This window comes from Chelonoidis abingdonii, chromosome 6, assembly GCF_003597395.2.
Source record: "Chelonoidis abingdonii isolate Lonesome George chromosome 6, CheloAbing_2.0, whole genome shotgun sequence".
NCBI classification, from domain to species: Eukaryota; Metazoa; Chordata; order Testudines; family Testudinidae; genus Chelonoidis; species Chelonoidis abingdonii.
In genome coordinates, this window is record NC_133774.1 from 55,310,616 (window position 1) to 55,329,653 (window position 19,038).

The window sequence follows — 19,038 nt, forward strand, 5'->3', positions numbered from 1 at the left end:
GCTCCACAGTTCCAACGACCGACACGGCGGTAAGAAGGAACTGAGGAGCGGGCGGGCCAGCAGGGGTATATATTACCTGCTATGGTGGCGTCACTCTAGGGGGCGACCTGCCGGCCCGCTGGAGTTGCTAGGGTAAAAGTCTTCTGACGAACGTGCACTGGAATGGATATGAGCAATCACTCGAAGAACTGAAGCATATGAATTCAGAGACAGTACAAAATAACTAGTCTATGCATTGAAAACTGAAATGGTTTAATGTCTCCGGTTTTACTGAAACATAGTTAGTATTTTCTAGGAAAAGTACTATAAATATAACAACTTCCCATTATCCATAGCATGTTATATTAAGTTAAAGGAAAGAAAATAGTCATGCTCTCATGAAATGTTCTGCAATCATATTATGAAAGTTAAAAACAAAAGACTTCCTTCCAGATTTAACTTGCCTTATAGACTTGCATATTTTAAGAAGAAAAAAAAAAGGCATAAGTTTATTGACTGACTCATGGAAAACCTGCCAGTAATCAAATGAATGCAACGTGAATTAATTTGCTTACTCAAGTTAGTTTGAGGGAAGGGAAGAAAAAGAGAGGAAAAAGCATTTTGAACAAAACAGAAAATGTTAGAAAATAAGAAATGCTGTCATTTCCTCTGTTTGGTAGCTCCCTAACTCCCTTACCATCTGTAGACAACGACAAATCCATTGTCACCCTCAATAGAATAAAACATCACAGAGCATTTCTTTATAGCCTCTGAATGCTATTGGTTCCCTTGGATCAGCAACGGAGACAAAATTACCCTAGATCTGGCTTGCCTCTCTTTTTGGTGGAGACACACTCTTTTCTATTCCTTCACCACAAAACACAATAACCACTTCCTCCTGAAAAGAACTAAAATGACTTAACACATTACTGTATTTCGACAGACTGTTTTTAAAAAAAGTTCACCAAATCCAGACATCTTTAATTATTCAAATGTTAAATAGACAATGCAATCACTACTTCTTTTCCCTCTGTGTATAAGCTTAGAGAGGAGATAGTAATCACATTGCTAAATTGCTTAGCAACTGTGGGTAAAAAAGCTAATAAGTTATAATTTATATGTGAAAAGCTTGCAGGGGGTTAGTAGCACACCTCTAGCGCTATTGAGGTTTCATGCTGAGAATTCCATTTCAAACTGGCAGTTGTCTCAAAACACTGCAACATACAACAGTTCAAAAATGTAAATGTCACAATGACTGGTCAAATAGGCTTCCATATGGTGATTTGTTGCTATCTTTCCCATTAGCCTACCAGTAACTTCTATAAATCACTTTCAGACTGAAAACAACCTTTGTGAACAGCTTCATAATGAATCCATGTGTTGAATCAATCTTACTAGATTCAAAAGTGTTGGGGGAAAGTAATTTTGAATAGTTTCAATTAGACTAAGGTAACTCCTAGGAGCCAAATGTGCTCACCTTATGCAGAAGTTCAAGTAAATGAGCTTTGTCCCAGGGAGTTTTGCTAGGGCTGGGGGATAGAATCTCTCTCAACAGGCAGTGAAGCATCCAGTATAGTAACCCATAGCCACTATTTGAGTTCATTAGCTGTAGTAATACTCATGGCTGCTAGCACCTCATAAATGGGTGGAGGGGAAGACTAGGTTAATTCAGTTTGTAGACCCACCCTCACCATGCCTCTCTGCATGGTGGCACATATTGAACAACAATGTAGTGCACTGAGAGATACTGGGATGCAGGCATCCAAGTGTGGGCTCTCTGGAGCTTTATCTCCCATGGGCAGCTGATGTAGGTGGGTTCCACTGCTATTATTCCCTACGTACCCAGGTGAGAAAAGCAAGATTTGATTCTAAATCAGTAAAACTTTCCAGTACAAGAACATAGAGAATATAGACAGACACTAAGAACATTAGTGAAACAGTGAAACTTTACCTGCAACCACTGTGACTGGTCACTATGACCTGAAGTCCAGGCATTCACTTTGCCTTGTTTGTCTAGCCGGGCTTTCCTAGGTTCCCAAGTGAACATGTCCATGTTGAGTGTTCTGAAGATGCTGGATGCAGTAATCTGATAGTCCTGTATATGCCCTGATTTCATCCCCAGAGGTTCAGAGCAACCTGAAAAAAGGGAGCATGTATGAGTCATCTGGCTAGGTACAGGGAGAAGTACTGGGTCAGCAACAGTCAAAACCAGATAGAAAGTGATGGCTGGGCTCTTGAACACTTTAAACAATCAGGTGGAGGCACCATCAGTTAGTAGTTAAGAACCCAGGCCACTGAAACCCACTCCAGCTAAAGCAGAATAACACTGGGTTAAGGGCTCTTGTTGATGACTGGCTGCCTTAGAGGTACGGAGACCCATAAACCATCTTACAGGGGGAAAAAGAAGAAAGCAGTTCCCACAGAAAGGGCCCTAGGGAATCAGGAACATCTTTGGAGGAAACTGCAATCAAACTAAAAATTGTCAATTCAAGGCATTTTATTATAACACATGTTGAAATAATTGAAAACAAGACAGAGAATCCAAAATATTTTCTAACACATTTACAGAGTAAAGTAAAGAAGGTGATTTTCCCCCCAGTCCTTTTCATTACTTTCAGCCTCATGTATATATATGAATTCCTATCCAGCACATAACCACTGTTTCCTTTAATTTATTCTACTCTACTCTTATACCATGTACCATTGCAGTGGTGTCTTAACACCAAGGAAGTGTAATTCTACAAAATGCTTATTTCTTTCTTACTGCTACTAGTGCTGAGGAAAATTCCCTGAGTACTAATCACATCTGTACTTTTTCATAACTTGATATCATGCCAAAAAGCATATACCAGCAGCAAAGTATAGACTACAGATATTATAGCTGGGAGAGGGGGGAGCTTCCTCTGGAGAACTAAGCAGGGATTGTCTGCTAAAATCAGTTGGCCATATCCCACATGATTTACTGTGACTGAAGATGAGGATGGACATTGATGGATATTGGTCCTTTCTTCCCTCTCCTCTTTTAAGTTTCTAAGATAAAATTTTACAAGTGATTCCAAACAGACAAGATGCTGTGCAATGAATCATGAGGTTATTCACTGGGCAGAGGCAGGGTGCAGTTGGATCTACTAGGAGGAAGAATAGGTTGGAGCAGAGTTAAGGACAATAAGAAGTTTTTTAAATGTATTAGGAACAACAACTACAAAAAATTCTGACAATGTTATTGATCCATTACTAGATGGAAATCATAGAATTATCAATAATAATGCAGAAAAGGCAGAAATATTCAATAAATATTTCTGTTCTGTATTTGGGAGAAAAACATACAACATAGCCTCATCATATGGTGATAACAACACTCTTTCCATTCCACGATCTCTGGCGGATGTTAAACAGAAGATAGAGAACTTCAATGTTTTTAATTCAGCAGGTCCAGATAACTAGATTCCAAAAGTTTTAAAAGAGCTATCTGAGGAGATCATGGACTGTTAATACTGAATTTCAGTAAATTTTGGAGCACTGAGGAATTCAAGAAGAGTGGTAGAAAGTCAGTATTATTTTTAAAAAGGGTAAACAGGATGACCTGGGTAATTATAGGCCTGGCAGCCTGACATCGATCCCAGGCAAGATAATGGAGTGATTGATACAGGATTTGATTAATAAAGAATTAAAAGAGGGTAATGAAATTAATGTCAATCAACAAGGGTTTATGAACAATAGCTCCTGTCAAACTAGCCTGGTATTTTTTTGTGATGATATTACAAGTTTGGTTGATAAGGGTAATAGTGTTGATGTAATATACTTAGATTTTCAAATGCATTTGACTTGGTACCACACAACATTTTGATTAAAAAGTTAGAATATGGAATTAACATGACACACATTAGGTGGATTAAAAATTGGTTCACAGATAGATCTCAAAATGTAATTGCAAGTGGGGAATCGTCATTGAGTGGGTGTGCTTCCAGTGGAGTTGGAAGATCAGTTCTTGGTCCAATGCTATTTTAATTTTTTTTTTAATCAATGACGGAAATAAAACACCAAATTATTACTGATAACATCTGTAGATGACACAAATTGGGGGAGTAGTAAATAATGAAGGGGATAGATCACTGATTCAGAGCAATCTGGATCACTTGGTCAACTAGGCACAAGCAAACAATATGGGCTTTAATAAAACTAAATATATACATCTAGGAACAAACAATGTAGACCAAATACAGAATGGGGGACTCAATCCTGGGTGGCTGGGATGATGAAAAAGATTTGGGATCATAGCTCCCAATGTGATGATGTGGCCAAAAGAGCAAATGCCAATCCTGGGATGCATAAACAGAGGAATCTCAAGTAGGAGTGGAGAGATTATTTTACCTCTATATTTGGCACTGGTGCAACCACTGCTGGAATAGTGTGTCCAGTTCTGGTGTTCACAATTGAAGAAGCATGTTGATAAATTGGAGTGGATTCAGAGAAGAGCCACAAGAACGATTAAAGGCTTAGAAAACATGCCTTATAGTAACAGAATTAGAGAGGTCTAAATACCTAAATAGGGAACATACATGTAATAATGGGCTCTTCAGTCTAGTAGAGAATGATACAACATGATCCAATGGCTGGAAGTTGAAGCTAGATAGATTACGACTGGAAATAAAACAAATTTTTGACAGTGAGGCTAATTAACCATTGGCGTAATTTACTATGAGTTGTGGTGGATTCTTCACCACTGACAATTTTTAAATCAAACTTGCAACTTTTTCTAAAAGACATGTTCCAGGAATTACTTTGGGGAAATTCTATGGCCTGTGTTAGACAGGAAGTCAAAGAGGATGAACACAATACTTCTGCTGTCATAACCTCCACAGATCAGAAGGCACCACCATACGATGGCAGCACAATAACAAGAGAACAGAGGCCGATGGGCTGCGTGGCTTTTGTGATAAAAGGGAATAAGGAAAAAGGAGGGTATGTGGCTGGCTAGGAGAATGGTTAAGGTTTTGTCTACCCTGCAATCAGAGGTCTGACTGCAGCACAAGTAGACATACCTGAGCTAACTTTGATCTAGTTAGCTTGAGTAACAATAGCAGTGAAGCTGCTGCAGCAAATGCCATACAAGCTCACCCAGGACCCTGCACTGCCACCTCTGCCATGCTGCTGCAGCTTCACTGCTATTGTTATTCAAGCTACCTAGCTCAGCTATGTCGACTCGTACTGCAGTCAGACCTCTAACTGCAGTGTAGGAATATCTTGAGGCCATGTCTACACTGCAGTTGGGAGATGTAATTCTCAGATTGGGCAGATGTACATGCACTGACTCTGCTCAAGCTAGTGTGCAAAAAACCAAAATGAGGCCACAGTGGTATGATGGTGACTCAGGCTAGTTGCCAAAGAAAACCCTGTCTGGGGGCTTGTTTTCACTACCATGCTATGTCAGTAGGAGTGGGAGGGAGCAATATATAGGTCTTGACTGGAGATAGAAATGAGAGAGATTCATTCATTGGTTTAGAAAGACAGTTTGCTTATTATTCAGTATCCAAGTATCACTACTGGATTACTAGGGCTGTCCTTAAGAGTGCTTCATCTGAAGAAGGGGTGGGGTGAGGAGGAAGGGGAAAGTCCCTGATACACAAAAATGGGCTGTCAAAACCGTTTGCGCCAGAGTTGAAAAACAATACATCACAGAAAATGAAACCATCAATTGCATTCATCTACTTTTTCTATTTTGCACCCACCCTTATGCATGCTTGTGCACACACGTAACTTTACACTTTTTCTTTCCAGCTTCACAACTTAGAGGGAAGAAGAGCATACCACAAATATTAAACTGCTAGCAGAAAGAGAGGCAGAGCTACTAGAGCAGGAGGTAACATTATACGGATACAGGAGTAGGGACAACAAATTATTGCTATATCAAAGAAAATTACATCTATTATAGATCACATATTTAATTGAATACTTCCAGAAAAAATAAAAACAACCCCCCTTGCCTCCTCCTCCTCCAACACATAAATGTAATTTCTGATGTCTGGGCTTTGAACAAGGGTGCAAAGGACCTGTAAAGGAAACTTCTTCAATACTTTGTACGTACAAAAACACCTTTTTATTTTAAAAAAAAATGGTGTGAGGGAGTATTATAATACTCATGATTATAAAGACAGGATAGGAAATTATGGAAACAAAATGGTGATGGCTAGGACATACATGAAGGAAAGACCCAAATAACATAACAAGGGACGTGTTGGATTGGAATCCCTAGGATAAGGTGCAATGCTGCAGACCAAGGTTAACACAGAAATGCATACTAGAAATGGAACTGAAAGCTCTTAGAATGACAAGGCAAGAAGCCAAGACAGCACTAGGAGACCAGTAATTCAGGGTCTTGAGATTGGGATAATTCATACTCAGGTGCAGACATGCTCTCTATAGTCTTTGGTTGTAGCACATCTTGTCTGTCAGTTTGCCTGTGTCCTCTACAACACTGAGTACCCCAACTCCCATTGACTTCAGCAGTGCTCAGCATCTCCCAAGAGGCACTCAGCACGTCATATAATTGTGCAAGAACTCAGAAGTAATCAGTGCCAAAGCTAGAAATTTGCATGCAAGAGTTCCTATCACCTAGGCTTGTGCTCAAATTACTATGTTTGTCTTGCTTTACTCTAGAGTTTGTGACAGAGTGGTAAGAGCAGAACAAGCCAATTATTTTAATACAAAGACTATGTTCTGCCTTGATTGCCGTATGTATCTATTGGTGAATAAAAAAAAAAGATTTTAAGACTTTGCTTATGAAAAATAACAGATTGCTTGGTTATATGAAAATATATATGTTGCCTATCATTCTCACTTTCAATCGGTCCATTTGAGAAATCAAACAAGTGTTCTGTAAATTCAAGAATGCCAGTCAAACAAAAGTGAAGGGCAGCTTCTGCTTCCCTCCTTCACATTGAGTAGTACAGTACTTTACTCTACAGAGGGACACACGAATACTAATAGGACCACTTTCTGAAGAAGGTATTACTCAACATGAGCAAGATTGGCAGAATCTAGCTCTAAATGCAGAGGGTTTCAGGAAAAAAAAAAAGCCAGGAAAAGAAATAAATGTTCATTTTATAGTTGGCTGGCACAAGAATAGAAAGTGCTTTGGGGCGTATAAAATGCACTTATGGCCCTGTTTAGATAGGACTATTGTGCTTAAAGTTAGCCCTGTGCCTAAGTATATTGCTGCATTGGGGCCTAGGAAAGGTCCATCTTTTGATCTTGCTACACTTTCTTTAATTAGAAAGGTTTCATTAAAAAAAAGAAAAAGAATCAGTTCTGAAACCCCCAGACCTCTAAGAGTGCACCTCAACCTCAGATAAACCTGGAATTAGACTGCATTAGTCTGTCTTTATGTGTAATTGTACTTGGCTCTCCACTGAGGCGGAGTTGTTCTGATGAGCCCAGACTGTGACAACAGTGCTGAGGAATGGTGACCTTGAAACTGAGATGAGACCACTGAAATGAATTCACTTTAGCAGCTTTCACAGTTCTTTGAGCAAAACAATTCCTGGTCATTCTGGCAAGGACTTATTCTAAATTGTGGTTCCAGAAATGGAAAATGTAGAAAGAAAAATCTAATATACTAAAGCACCTAAGATGGGATTTTCTATTTACTTTCAAATCTAGCTGTATTGGAAAAGGGCGACAGTGAGATTAATGCATTAACTTTTAATTTCTGAATCTGGTTTTGATGTCACTAGAGAACCAAGAATTATTTAACTCAGATTGCTGTGATATATCATTCGGGAACTGGATGACTATTGTTCATACAGTAAAACAGAAAGCCAGGTAAAATCATCCTAAAACGAATTTACTGTAGCAATCCCTATGGTGAAAATTTGATCTCTTTTGACAGATAAAGAATTTGCATGCTAGACAGCGGATGGGGTCAAGCATTACATTTATGTGCTATAACCTTTGCTAAAACAAACCTTGAGAGGGTTTATATTGGCTCACTAGTTTATTTACTTTTGCTCCAAGACACAATCACAGTTTCTGTAGGAAAGTCACAAAACAAATCTAAATCAAATCAAATTCATCAAAAGCAACCAGGCACAATGTATTTTATTTTGCTTTGAAAGTTCTTCAGATGCAGCTTACTGAACTCTTGCAATTTCGAGCTTGTTATACAGTGCCTGTCCAGCATAGTCTAGGAGATAGGTCTCCAAGTCCTGCCTTCCTGTTTAGTGCCCTATGTCCTAGAGTTCCCAGCTCTACCACTGACTTGCTATGTAACCCTGAAGAAGTCACTTGACTTCTGTATCTGTTGTCTCTCCTACATTTTGTCTGGCTTGTCTAGTCAGGCTGTAAGCTGTGGGTGGGGAGCACAGGCTGTCCCTCAGTATGTGTTTGTACAGTGTCTAGCACAATTTTGATTGGTACTTCTAGGTGCTACTGTAAATAAATAATTAGAGAATCACAGAAATGAAGCACTAGAAGTGATCTCTGGTCATCTAATCCAGCCCCTTGCACATAGGCAGGACCAAATATACTTAGCTCATCCCTAACAGGTGCTTGTCTAACCTGTTCTTAAAAATCTCCAATGATGGCCATTCCACAGCCTCGCTTGGAAACCTGTTTCAGTGCTAAAATGTATTCATAATTAGAAAGTTTTGCTTAATAGCTAACCTAAATCTTCCCTGCTGCAGATTAAGTGGACTATTTGTTGTCCTACCTTCAGGGGACATAGAGAACAATTTTTTTTTAAAATCAAGACTAAACGTGTCCAGTTGTTTTAACCTTTCTTCATAGATCAGGTTTTTTTAAAACCTTTTATCATTTTCATTGCTATCCTCTGGACGCTCTCCAACTTATCCTCATGTTTCCTAAAGTGTGGTTCCCAGAACTTGACACAATACTCCAACGGAGGCCACACCACTGACAAATAGCGTGGGACAATTACCTCCCATGTCTAATATCATTTTTGGAGTGGATGTAAGTCTTTTTCACAACTGCACCACATTATGGACTAATTCCACATGTAATCTATTATAACCCACAATTCCTTTTTAGCAGTACTACTACCTAGCCAGCTATTCCCCATTTTGTAGTTGGGCATTTGATTTTTTTTTTCAAGCATAATACTTTGCACTTGTCTTTATTGAATTTCATCTTGTTCATGTCATTCCAATTTGTCAAGGTCATTTTGAATTCTAATCGTCTCCTCTGGAGTGTTAGCAACCCTTCCCAGCCTGGTGTTATCCATCAATTCTATATTCTCTACTCCAGTATCCAAGTAATTAATGAAAATGTTGAATAGTACTGGACCACTGGACCCAGGACAGACTCCTGCAGGATCCCACTAGATATGTCCCCCCAGTTAGAAAGCAAACATTGATAACTACACTGTGGGCACAGTCTTTCAGTCAGTTTTGCACTTACCTTATAGTCATTTCATCTACATCACATTTCCCTAGTATGCTTATGAGAATGTCATGTGGGACTGGGTCGAGCAAGATATAGCATTTCTACTGATTCCTCACCAATCTCTAGGGCAGTAATCCTGTCAAAGAAGAAATTTAGCTTGGTTTGGCATTACTTGTTCTTCACAAATCAGTTTTGACTATTGCTTATAACCCTATTATTCTCTAGGTGCTTACAAACTGAATGTTTAATAATTTGATCCAGGTATCAAAGCTAGACAGACTGGTCTATAATTCCCTGGGTCCATTTTGTTCATAGGTGCCATGTTTGCCCTTCTCCAGTCCTCTGGGATCTCACCTTTCCTCCATAAATTCTCAAACATAATAGCTAACAGTTCAGAGATTGTTTCAGCTAGCTCATTAAGTACCCTAGGGTTAACTTCATCAGCCCCTGCTGACTTGAATACATCTAACATATTTAAATATTCTTTAACCTGATCATTCCCTATCTTGACTTGCATTCCATTCCTGGGTTTATTTTTAGTTTTGTTAAGCATTTGGTCACTACTTATCTTTTTAGTGACAACTGAAGCAAAATAGGCATTAAATATCCCATTCTGTACCCATTTCAAGCAATAAATAATTTGATGTCAATATGTACAAAAATATATACCCCACTCTAAATACAAAGAATATCAAATTCAACCATGCTGTAACACCACAGATGTCAATGGAATTATAGCAGGAATAAATATTCCAAAACCACAGGAACAAAGCAGTTTTATGCTATGACAATGGTGTGTTGTTGAAAAACTCACCTGATAATTCACAGCCAAGAAGTTCCATCCTCAACGTACAGTGTCTTCTGCAAACCTGAGGATACAGTCGAATGTATTGTGATTTTATTGGAGGCGTGAAAGAATTGGCATAGGGAGTGTTGTTGTCCACATTTCCATGGAACACCTGTGATGACAAAAAAAAAAATCATCATACATTTCAATCAGTACAAGGATGACAACTGGATCCTTACTTTATCTTCATGGACTTGTACATATCCATTTCCTTTTCTAGTCTTCACACCCTGTTTGTCATGTCTTTCCACATTTAGAAGCTTCTCCTTCACCTATGCTCCCCAATCTGGCTTGATTCAGCAGGGTATTTGAGCATAACTTGAAACGTGGGTATTTCTATTTTTTGACTTTAGTAGAACTACTCGACGAGTAGTACTCGTGCTTGAAGTAAGGCATGTGTTTAAGAATCTTGCTGAATTGGTATCTCTCTCTCATACTCCAGCTACTAATACACTAAAATCACATCTTCCCTTCAACTTGTGTATTAAAATGTTCCTGTTCATTTTAGTCTGCAATTATAAACACTGATCCACACTTACTTTTCCCTCCCTCATTTAAGAGCTGATCCAACTTCCACTGAAATCAGCTGGAGAGATTCCATTGACTGCAATGGGCTTCAAATCAGACCCTTAAAGGATTTTTCTATTCTCTCTTCGTTGTAATTAGATATTCTTACACTTCGCTTCCTCGCCTCATTACAGTCTTTTCAACACAGTATTCTCTCTGCCTACATGACAGAAACTGTGTCCAGCTCTGAAGTGTCTTACTTCTAGCCTACCTCTTACAGTAAAGCAGTCTGTGCTGCTTTGTACAAAAATAAATTCTAACTATATTGTAAACTTCCTTTTTTTCTTTCTTTTTTCACAGGAGGACACCATTTTGCAATGTGGAGATAAGCATTGATGAATGGGTTCTAGGATATCAAGGGTTAACATTAATCTGCCAATGTACTAAAACTAAATTGAAAACAGAGTCATGAGTAATTACTGGTAAAGTAATTAAAATGAAAATCAGTTAAGTGTAATAAACAGGATTATTCTAGCCTGGGGACACCGTGTTTATAGAACCATCAATTAAAGAATAAGAAAGTCTTAGCAGACAAAGTGGAAATGTATTGCTATGTTTTCCAGAAAAAATAGTAAGGCAACACAGATAAAAGTGCTTTCTCTGTTAGACAATTAGACTCATCTACTGGAGATACCTTTTGCTTTCAGAAGTCAGATATACCCTGGGATTTTCATTCACACACAGGTGACTCAGTCTTACCATATCTTCATTGGTGCCTTTTACTTTGTATGTCACCCAGAACTTCCCATCATTACTGTATGCAATTTTGTAAGATTTTATATATTCTGGGCTTCCAATCCTCTTGGCTCCTTGGGTTATAACGCCAGTGACTCTCATCTTCCTTTGCAGGTTTATCTGCAAAAACAATACAATATCATTGGTAACCATCAGAGGGACACAGTTGCTGTGATGACACTAAATTGTTATTCTAACTCAAACACAAAAGAAACCAGTTCTTCATTCCGTAGCATTTTGATTGATTGTCTCTACATTTCATTTGATCATAAATGTGAAAAAAACAATACGGTTGCCGCCAAAGCTACATACTGTATTATCTGTATATGTGTTGCAATGTGTCTACACTAAGATTTAATCTTCCATTCCATTAGAAGACTGATTTTGACCTCTCCCCCACTCTAATATCATAAGACTCTTCATTGCATGGTCCTCTGCCAGAGTAAAATATTTCTGGAAAGTCTGAGGCAAAACAGAATAGGGATTTCCAACATACAGGTGCTCCAAAAGAAAAAAATCTGTGTTTTGACCTTTCAAAAAGATTTTTTTTAATGGGTTTGATTGTAAGCTCTCTGAGGCAGGGATGGTCTTTCTAGTTTGTGTTTGTTCTAGCACAGTGGGGTCCTCCTGGCCCATGACTGGGACCTCTAGGCACTACAATAACACAAACAAACAAAAACAAACAAACAAACAACAACAAAATAACTGCACGCACTCACGCCAAAGTGCTCAAGATTTCCTCAGCTTTGAATTTAAGCCACAGAAATGAAACAGATTCAGTGCATTTAAGACGTCTGAAACTGGAAAATTTTGAATATATGTTATCTGCAGGTGGAAAAAAGGGCTGTTTTTCATCAGTAAGCTCTTTCTCTCTCAGTGTAATCCTCACTTGGAATTTCCAGTCTTTCCAATGTTTCTCTCCTTTGAGAGACTGCAAGATTCATTTCTTCCCATTACTAATTGATAAACATTTATTCAACTTTCCCTTTGAAGGATTTTATATCTATTATACACATGCATACAGTCAGTGGGATTTCCTTCTCATACACCAGCATAATTCCCTTGCCTTAAATGGACTTATACTTGATTTACAACCTTATAAATGAGAGGTGAAACAGACCCCTAAAAGTTACAGCTCAGGGACCTGTTTGTCTTCAAACATACAGTTATAAATATGAAGTAACTCTGCTGAAGTCAATGGAATTACACCAGTATAACACTGGTGTAAGGGGAGAATCAGGCCCAATATATTTACAATCAAATTTTAAGTACAGCAATTCACAGTTCTTTTCCCCCATCCCTCTGAAAAAAACAATTAATAAAACAGTAAAATCTGTTGAAGTGGTCCACTCCAGGGACTGACAATTATACTGAGAGGAGTCTCCCAATTAAGACAAAATGGATTTGTGCTTAGTACATTGGAGTATAGTTTAGCATGGTGTCTTATTATAAGAGGTTGCCTAATAAGGGTGATTTAATATACTTTTCACTCTGTATATGGAAAATCTTAAACATGCACAAACAAAAACAGTATGTCACCTAACCCTGCAATATTTACAAAAAACAATCAAACCAAACAGTGCCCCCTGCCCCCAAGTCTGACAAGTGATACCTAAGTTAAAGAATGCACAATTATAGCTAACTTGCCTCCCAGCTCCATTGACTCCCACCATAAATTAATGTTCAGGGTAACAGAGAAACAAGTTAATTCCAATTATATCTTCTTTGACACTGTTATTCAAATGGATAACCATTTTCCAACTGCACCAACAGTTCTCACACATTTATACAGATTTTTTTTTAATTCTAATATGGCTTTTTTGTACAAGTCTGCCCTCCAATGATTTATATGGTAAATGTTAATATAACTAACTAAAGCTTTTTGAAACCCATCTCCCTAATGCTGGAGAAACAATGGCTACTAACAGCATCCACAACTGCAACAGCAAACAAAGAGTAACTATTAATGGAAAGAGGTTAGATCAGAGGGAGGTCTCCAGTGGGGTTCCACATGGATCTGTTCTGGGTTTGGTGTTGTTTAACATCTTTATTAATGCTCTGGATATAAGTATAAGAGCATACTGATCAAGTTTGCAGATGCCACAAAGTTGTGGGGAGGGTTGCCAACACTTTGGAGGACAGAGATAAAATTCAGAGAGAGTCCAGACTATAGACAACAAAATTAAATTCAACAGAGACAAATGTAAGGTACTATACTTAAGGAAGAAAAGCCAATTGCATAAATACAGAATGGGGGATAACTGACTTGGCGGCAGCAGCACAGCTGAGAAGGATCTGGGAGTTGTGATGGATCACAACCTCAACTTCAGTCAGCAATGTGATGCTGTTGCAAAAAAGTGAATGAAACAGAGGTATAGCATGGAAGTCCCTGGAGGTGATAGTTCTGCTCGACTTGATACTGGTTAGGCCTCAGCTGGAGTACTGTGTCCAATATTGGCACCAATGTACAGACAGGATGTAAAGAAACTGGGAAGGATCCAAAGGCAAGTGACAAAGATGATCAAAGAGATGGAATGCAAGCTATATGAGCAAAGGCTGAATGAACTGGGTCTGTTTAGTTTGGAAAAGAGGAGATTAAGGGGAGATATTATAGCAGTCTTCAGATACTTGAAAGGTTGCCATACAAGAGGATAGAGAAAAGTTGTTCTCTTTTGCCACAAAGGGCAGGTCAAGGGGCAATGGGTTCAAACTACAGCATAGGAGATTTAAATTAAATCTCAGGAAAAATTTCCTAACTGTAAAACAATAGGACAATGGAATAGACTGCCTTGGGAGACTGCGGAGGCTTCTTCACTGGATATTTTCAAAAGGAGGCTGGATAGCATCTTGGTAGGTGGTTAGACTAGATGACCCTTGCTGTCCCTTTTACCCCTATGATTCTAACCCCTTTGATACTATACTCCTGTGAGCCCCTTCTCCCCACATGTTTGGAAGAGTTGAATGCTCTTGGAGGAGGTGTTTGGGTCTTTTGTTTGTACACCTCTACCCTGATATAACGCTGTTCTCGGGAGCCAAAAAATCTTACCGCCTTATAGGTGAAACCGCATTATATCAAACTTACTTTGATCCGCTGGAGCGTGCAGCCACGCCCCCCTGGAGCACTGCTTTACAGCGTTATATCTGAATTCGTGTTATATCGGGTCACATTATATCGGGGTAGAGGTGTAGTTATAAAAACATGAAATTAAAGGATGCTCCTGCCAAATCACTACACATGAAAACTTTAGCCATATCATTGCCTTGCCTAATTAAAATAGTTACTTTCCTTTACTTGTGGAATTTGAGTACTGTTTGACCTGTGACCTTGATACTTTAAGAAAGTAAGTTTTTGTGCTCCACTCACATTCAACCACCTCCACATCCATGTATTTTTAGGTAAAAACTATGCCCCCTTTTATTTAGTCCTAAGTTTTAACCAATTTTTCTTTTCTTTTTTTTTTTTTTGTCTTTCTGGGTCTCTCTTTCTCTCTGAATCACTGAGCATTGGCTTTCAACACCGCTGAGCTTCATGCAGTGTTCCAATCAGATTTAAAAATAAGAAACTGGATGCTATACAATATGCTTGATTTAGGTCTCTGTTTCTTCAGCATTTCTGAGAAAACCGACAGAAGGGGGAAAAAGTACCTTGAAATTCCAAGAACTTTCATGTGTATAAAAATCTCAGGGGCTAAATTTGACAGATATAACTCCATGAAGTCAAAAGAATTACAGCAGAAGAGAAACTGTCCCAGTGTCTGTGTTCTATTATGACTTTTACGTTTGCCAAGCCAGAGCCTAGCAAAATACAAAATATTACAACTGTGCAGTAACTATAACTAAAAGCAGTAGGTGAAAGCTTTCTTACTAAGTGTATTTTAGTAGTAAATAAAGTTCCCAGTATAGAATATGAACTAGCGCTTTTAGCGAAACAATCTTTTAAAAAACTCAGTCCTCTGTGGTAATTGTAAAGAAAAACAACTCAAGTTAATTGTTAGACCTTAGGCTTTAGGGATACAGAAAAAGCAAGGACCTAGGAAATAACGTGATACATTTTAATTATATAGCTATTTGTGAGCTAAAACAAACAAGCAGATGAAAGGCATTAAGATAACAAACAACAATTTGACACATCATTTTTAAAAGACAGGAGTTTATTGGAATAAAGAAAATTAAGCATAAAAACTATTATATCTATTATATCTATCTAGACATAACAAGGATGGAGAAAGTCAATAATACCCTGATGAAGGAAACTCACACTATTAAAGATTAGATGCTGGAGGAAAAACACCCTTTATGGAAATTTTGATCTTTGCCACTGAAGAATTACTAAGAGCAGGGAAAGGGATCAGTTTCATAGTCTTTATTCATCGAGGTAGCCCAGTAGGATTATTCACATGAATAGAGCTGCAGGATTGGTCCAATATAAAGCAAAGGGCCTCAATTCTATTAATAATATGGCATATAAAAATAATTCCTCTGTTACTCAAAAATTATGGGTCAAATTCTGCCATCCTTACTCATGCTAGACAGCAGTTGACGAGACTTGTTGAATAAGGTACTGTTCAATACTAGTATCAGAATCTACCACTCAGTGACTAGTTACTGCAGTTTTAGTAGAGAAGCTTATTTGCGACTAGATCATGCAATCTTTATTCACACTGGTGAGCACTTACTCACACAAGTAAAACTCCAAAGATCTCAAAGAAAAGGAGCTTTGTGAATGTGACATCTATTCAAAAAGTAGGGTTACATGTGTAAGTAAGTGTGCAACAATGTAAGAGTTGCACAAACTAGTCCTTATAAAATAATTCTTGTGTAGTCTACCAAGTTTATGGGATATAAACTTAATTTGAGATCTTTGATCACAACAAGATAAACAATGAGAAGCTCCTAGAGCTGGGGGGATGCAGTAGAGTGAGGGCAGAGCTATGCCATGCCTTACTGTGCACTGGCCAGGAGGTATGACCTGGCACTGGGCAAACAGTTGTCCAAGGGTGAAGCAGGTTTGGGTCTGGTCTACTCTCCTGGAGGCATCAGGACTGAATCTACATTCATTTACACCAGCTTCACACTGGTGTAACTTTATTGTCTTTAGTGAAGTTAATCCCGATTCACGGTAGAGTAAGTGGAAAAAGTAAGGAGAATCTGGCCCATTGTGTCTGAGTCAAGCTCCCACTAAAATGCTGTATCAAATCCTCCTTATATCAAGGCTGTGGCTCTTGGTAGCTGGGGTACTTAATTCCCCTAGACGCTTTTGAAAATCCCGCTCAACCTTGAATTATTTTTCATCCCTTTGACTCTTTTAGCTACAGTCACTCTGGCTCCCATGGGTCTGCATACTGCAGGATCAGGGTCTATCATATAAAACCACCCCAGGTGTCATGTTTTCTGTTCTTTCTGCTGATTCTAAAGCAGTAATTAATAATCATGCTTTTTGCACAGGTGCACTAATATCTTTGCTTATGTTGGTGCATAAACAAAACCATTTGAGAGTAAAACACTGAAGTATCTATGTTGAAGATGTCAAACAAAAGCAGCCTCATTAATCTGAGCTCTCTTCAAAAAAGAGTGATTGCCTGAAAATGGCAACATCAGAAAGAAAATATTTACAAAGTTTTACAGACGATGGAGGATATAACTGGGACAATGTTTTAAAACAAATTTAGGCTCCATGCAAGGCATGTGTATTAACTTCTCTCACAAGTGTGAGTAAGCTTATATATGTGTGTGTGTGTATACATATGTACATACTTGGGTTCCAGATCAGAGCCTTAAGAATAATATTCTGTTAATACTTTAGTGATGTAATTCATTAAGGCAAAGAATGACTAGAAAGGGAAATAAACAGAGATAATTATCTTTCATGTGGAGAAAATAAATTATTTTTGTAGCCCTCGCTTACCATTTCAAGATTTTCCTGTCTGTTGCGGCAGCTGAAAGTGCGCCCCACACAGAGTCATGTACACATATACATATTTCAGTGGTATCTCACATCACGTCTTAGGTTCCAAAGCTATAGATGTCAGATTTCTTTATAGAACTTAAATTCCCTAATTTTTGTTAACTTTAAAATGAGAGGCTATTGGCTCATTCAGCAAAGTTGTACTTAAGGTGGATTTAGCTGCTAGGAACATCATTAAAGATCTGACTTACAATTTTGGTCCTGGGATTTGGGATACACAGGAGACTTGTTAGCTTGCTGAATAATTTGTTACAACTATCAGTAGACATGTAAAATGTAAGGAGTTCAATATTCATACAGAATCCCAAGCATGGATTCCATTTTCTCCAGGTATTATTCAATGTCTAAAAAACTTTCTATGTACAACATAAATGGAGGAAAATATGAATGGTTTTTCCTCCCTCCTTTGACACACAACTCAAGATTCTGAATAACGGAATGCTTTTTTCAATTATCTTTTATCGTATTGCAATTATCTTGTTTATGCCTCTTTGGCTGGTCAAATTATCTCTGCTAGGCTCTGAGATGATGAACTGCAGGCTTGTTCCATGCAACTCAAACAGGAGAAAGATCTAATGGGATCAGTGTAAAGTTCATATGCTTCTGCAGCCCAGGATCAAATACTGTCAAACTCAACATGCAGAAAACCTGCACTTGACAACAATGATGTTCACTTGACTCTGCCTTAACTCCACCAGAGAAGTCCTTTGGGGCCATCTGCTTGTCCCAAGTCAGGATAAAGGAGGAGGGTTGGGCGTGGGGCTAGCAACTCCACCCCGTAAAAAATCAACCTGCTACAGAAATGCCAACAACAGAGACAACAGAGACTTTTACCCTGGAAAAAGAAGGGTCTTCAACTCGAAGATGCATGACGCTGGGTGGTGAAAGCCGTGAGGAAGCCACTAAGCTGATTACCCTTCTTGCAACCAGGAGGATTACCATAGGCACATGGAACGTGAGGACCATGTACGAGTCAGGAAAGACGGCGCAGGTTGCAGCAGAGATGAGGAGCAACAACCTGACCCTATTAGGCATTAGCGAAACAAGATGGACGCAAGCTGGACAGAGACGACTGTTGACAGGAGAGCTGTTGCTGTATTCAGGACATGAAGAGAGCGACGCACCCCACACACAGGGAGTAGGCTTCATGTTGTCCAAGCAGGCACAGAGAGCACTGATTGGTTGGGAAGCACATGGTCCCAGGATCATCACAGCATCCTTCAGAACTAAAATGAAGAGGATTAAGATGAATGTTGTTCAGTGCTACGCTCCAACTAATGACAGCGAAGAGGAGGACAAAGATTATTTTTACAACAGACTCCAGAAAATATTAGAGATTCTCCCAGACAAAGACATCATCATCCTTATGGGAGACTTTAATGCCAAAATTGGACCTGACAACACAGGATACGAACAAGTCATGGGGACCCACGCTCTGGGAGAGATGAGTGAGAATGGAGAGAGATTTGTGGATCTGTGTGCACTTAACAACCTGGTCATAGGAGGTAGCATCTTTCCTCACAAGCGGATCCACAAGAGTACCTGG

At 38.8% G+C, this 19,038-nt stretch overlaps 1 protein-coding gene across 1 annotated transcript in view; it reads right to left on the bottom strand.

Annotated features, from left to right (window-relative positions):
- The window catches only part of EDIL3 (EGF like repeats and discoidin domains 3), a 436,701-nt gene that overhangs the window by 99,346 nt on the left and 318,317 nt on the right, over positions 1–19,038 (bottom strand). The window contains exons 7-9 of the mRNA XM_075067055.1: positions 11,492–11,647; positions 10,193–10,337; positions 1,931–2,115 (exon numbers count right to left, since the gene is read on the bottom strand). Of these exons, the coding sequence (XP_074923156.1) occupies positions 1,931–2,115; positions 10,193–10,337; positions 11,492–11,647 (486 nt within the window). The remainder of the gene's footprint in view (positions 1–1,930; positions 2,116–10,192; positions 10,338–11,491; positions 11,648–19,038) is intronic.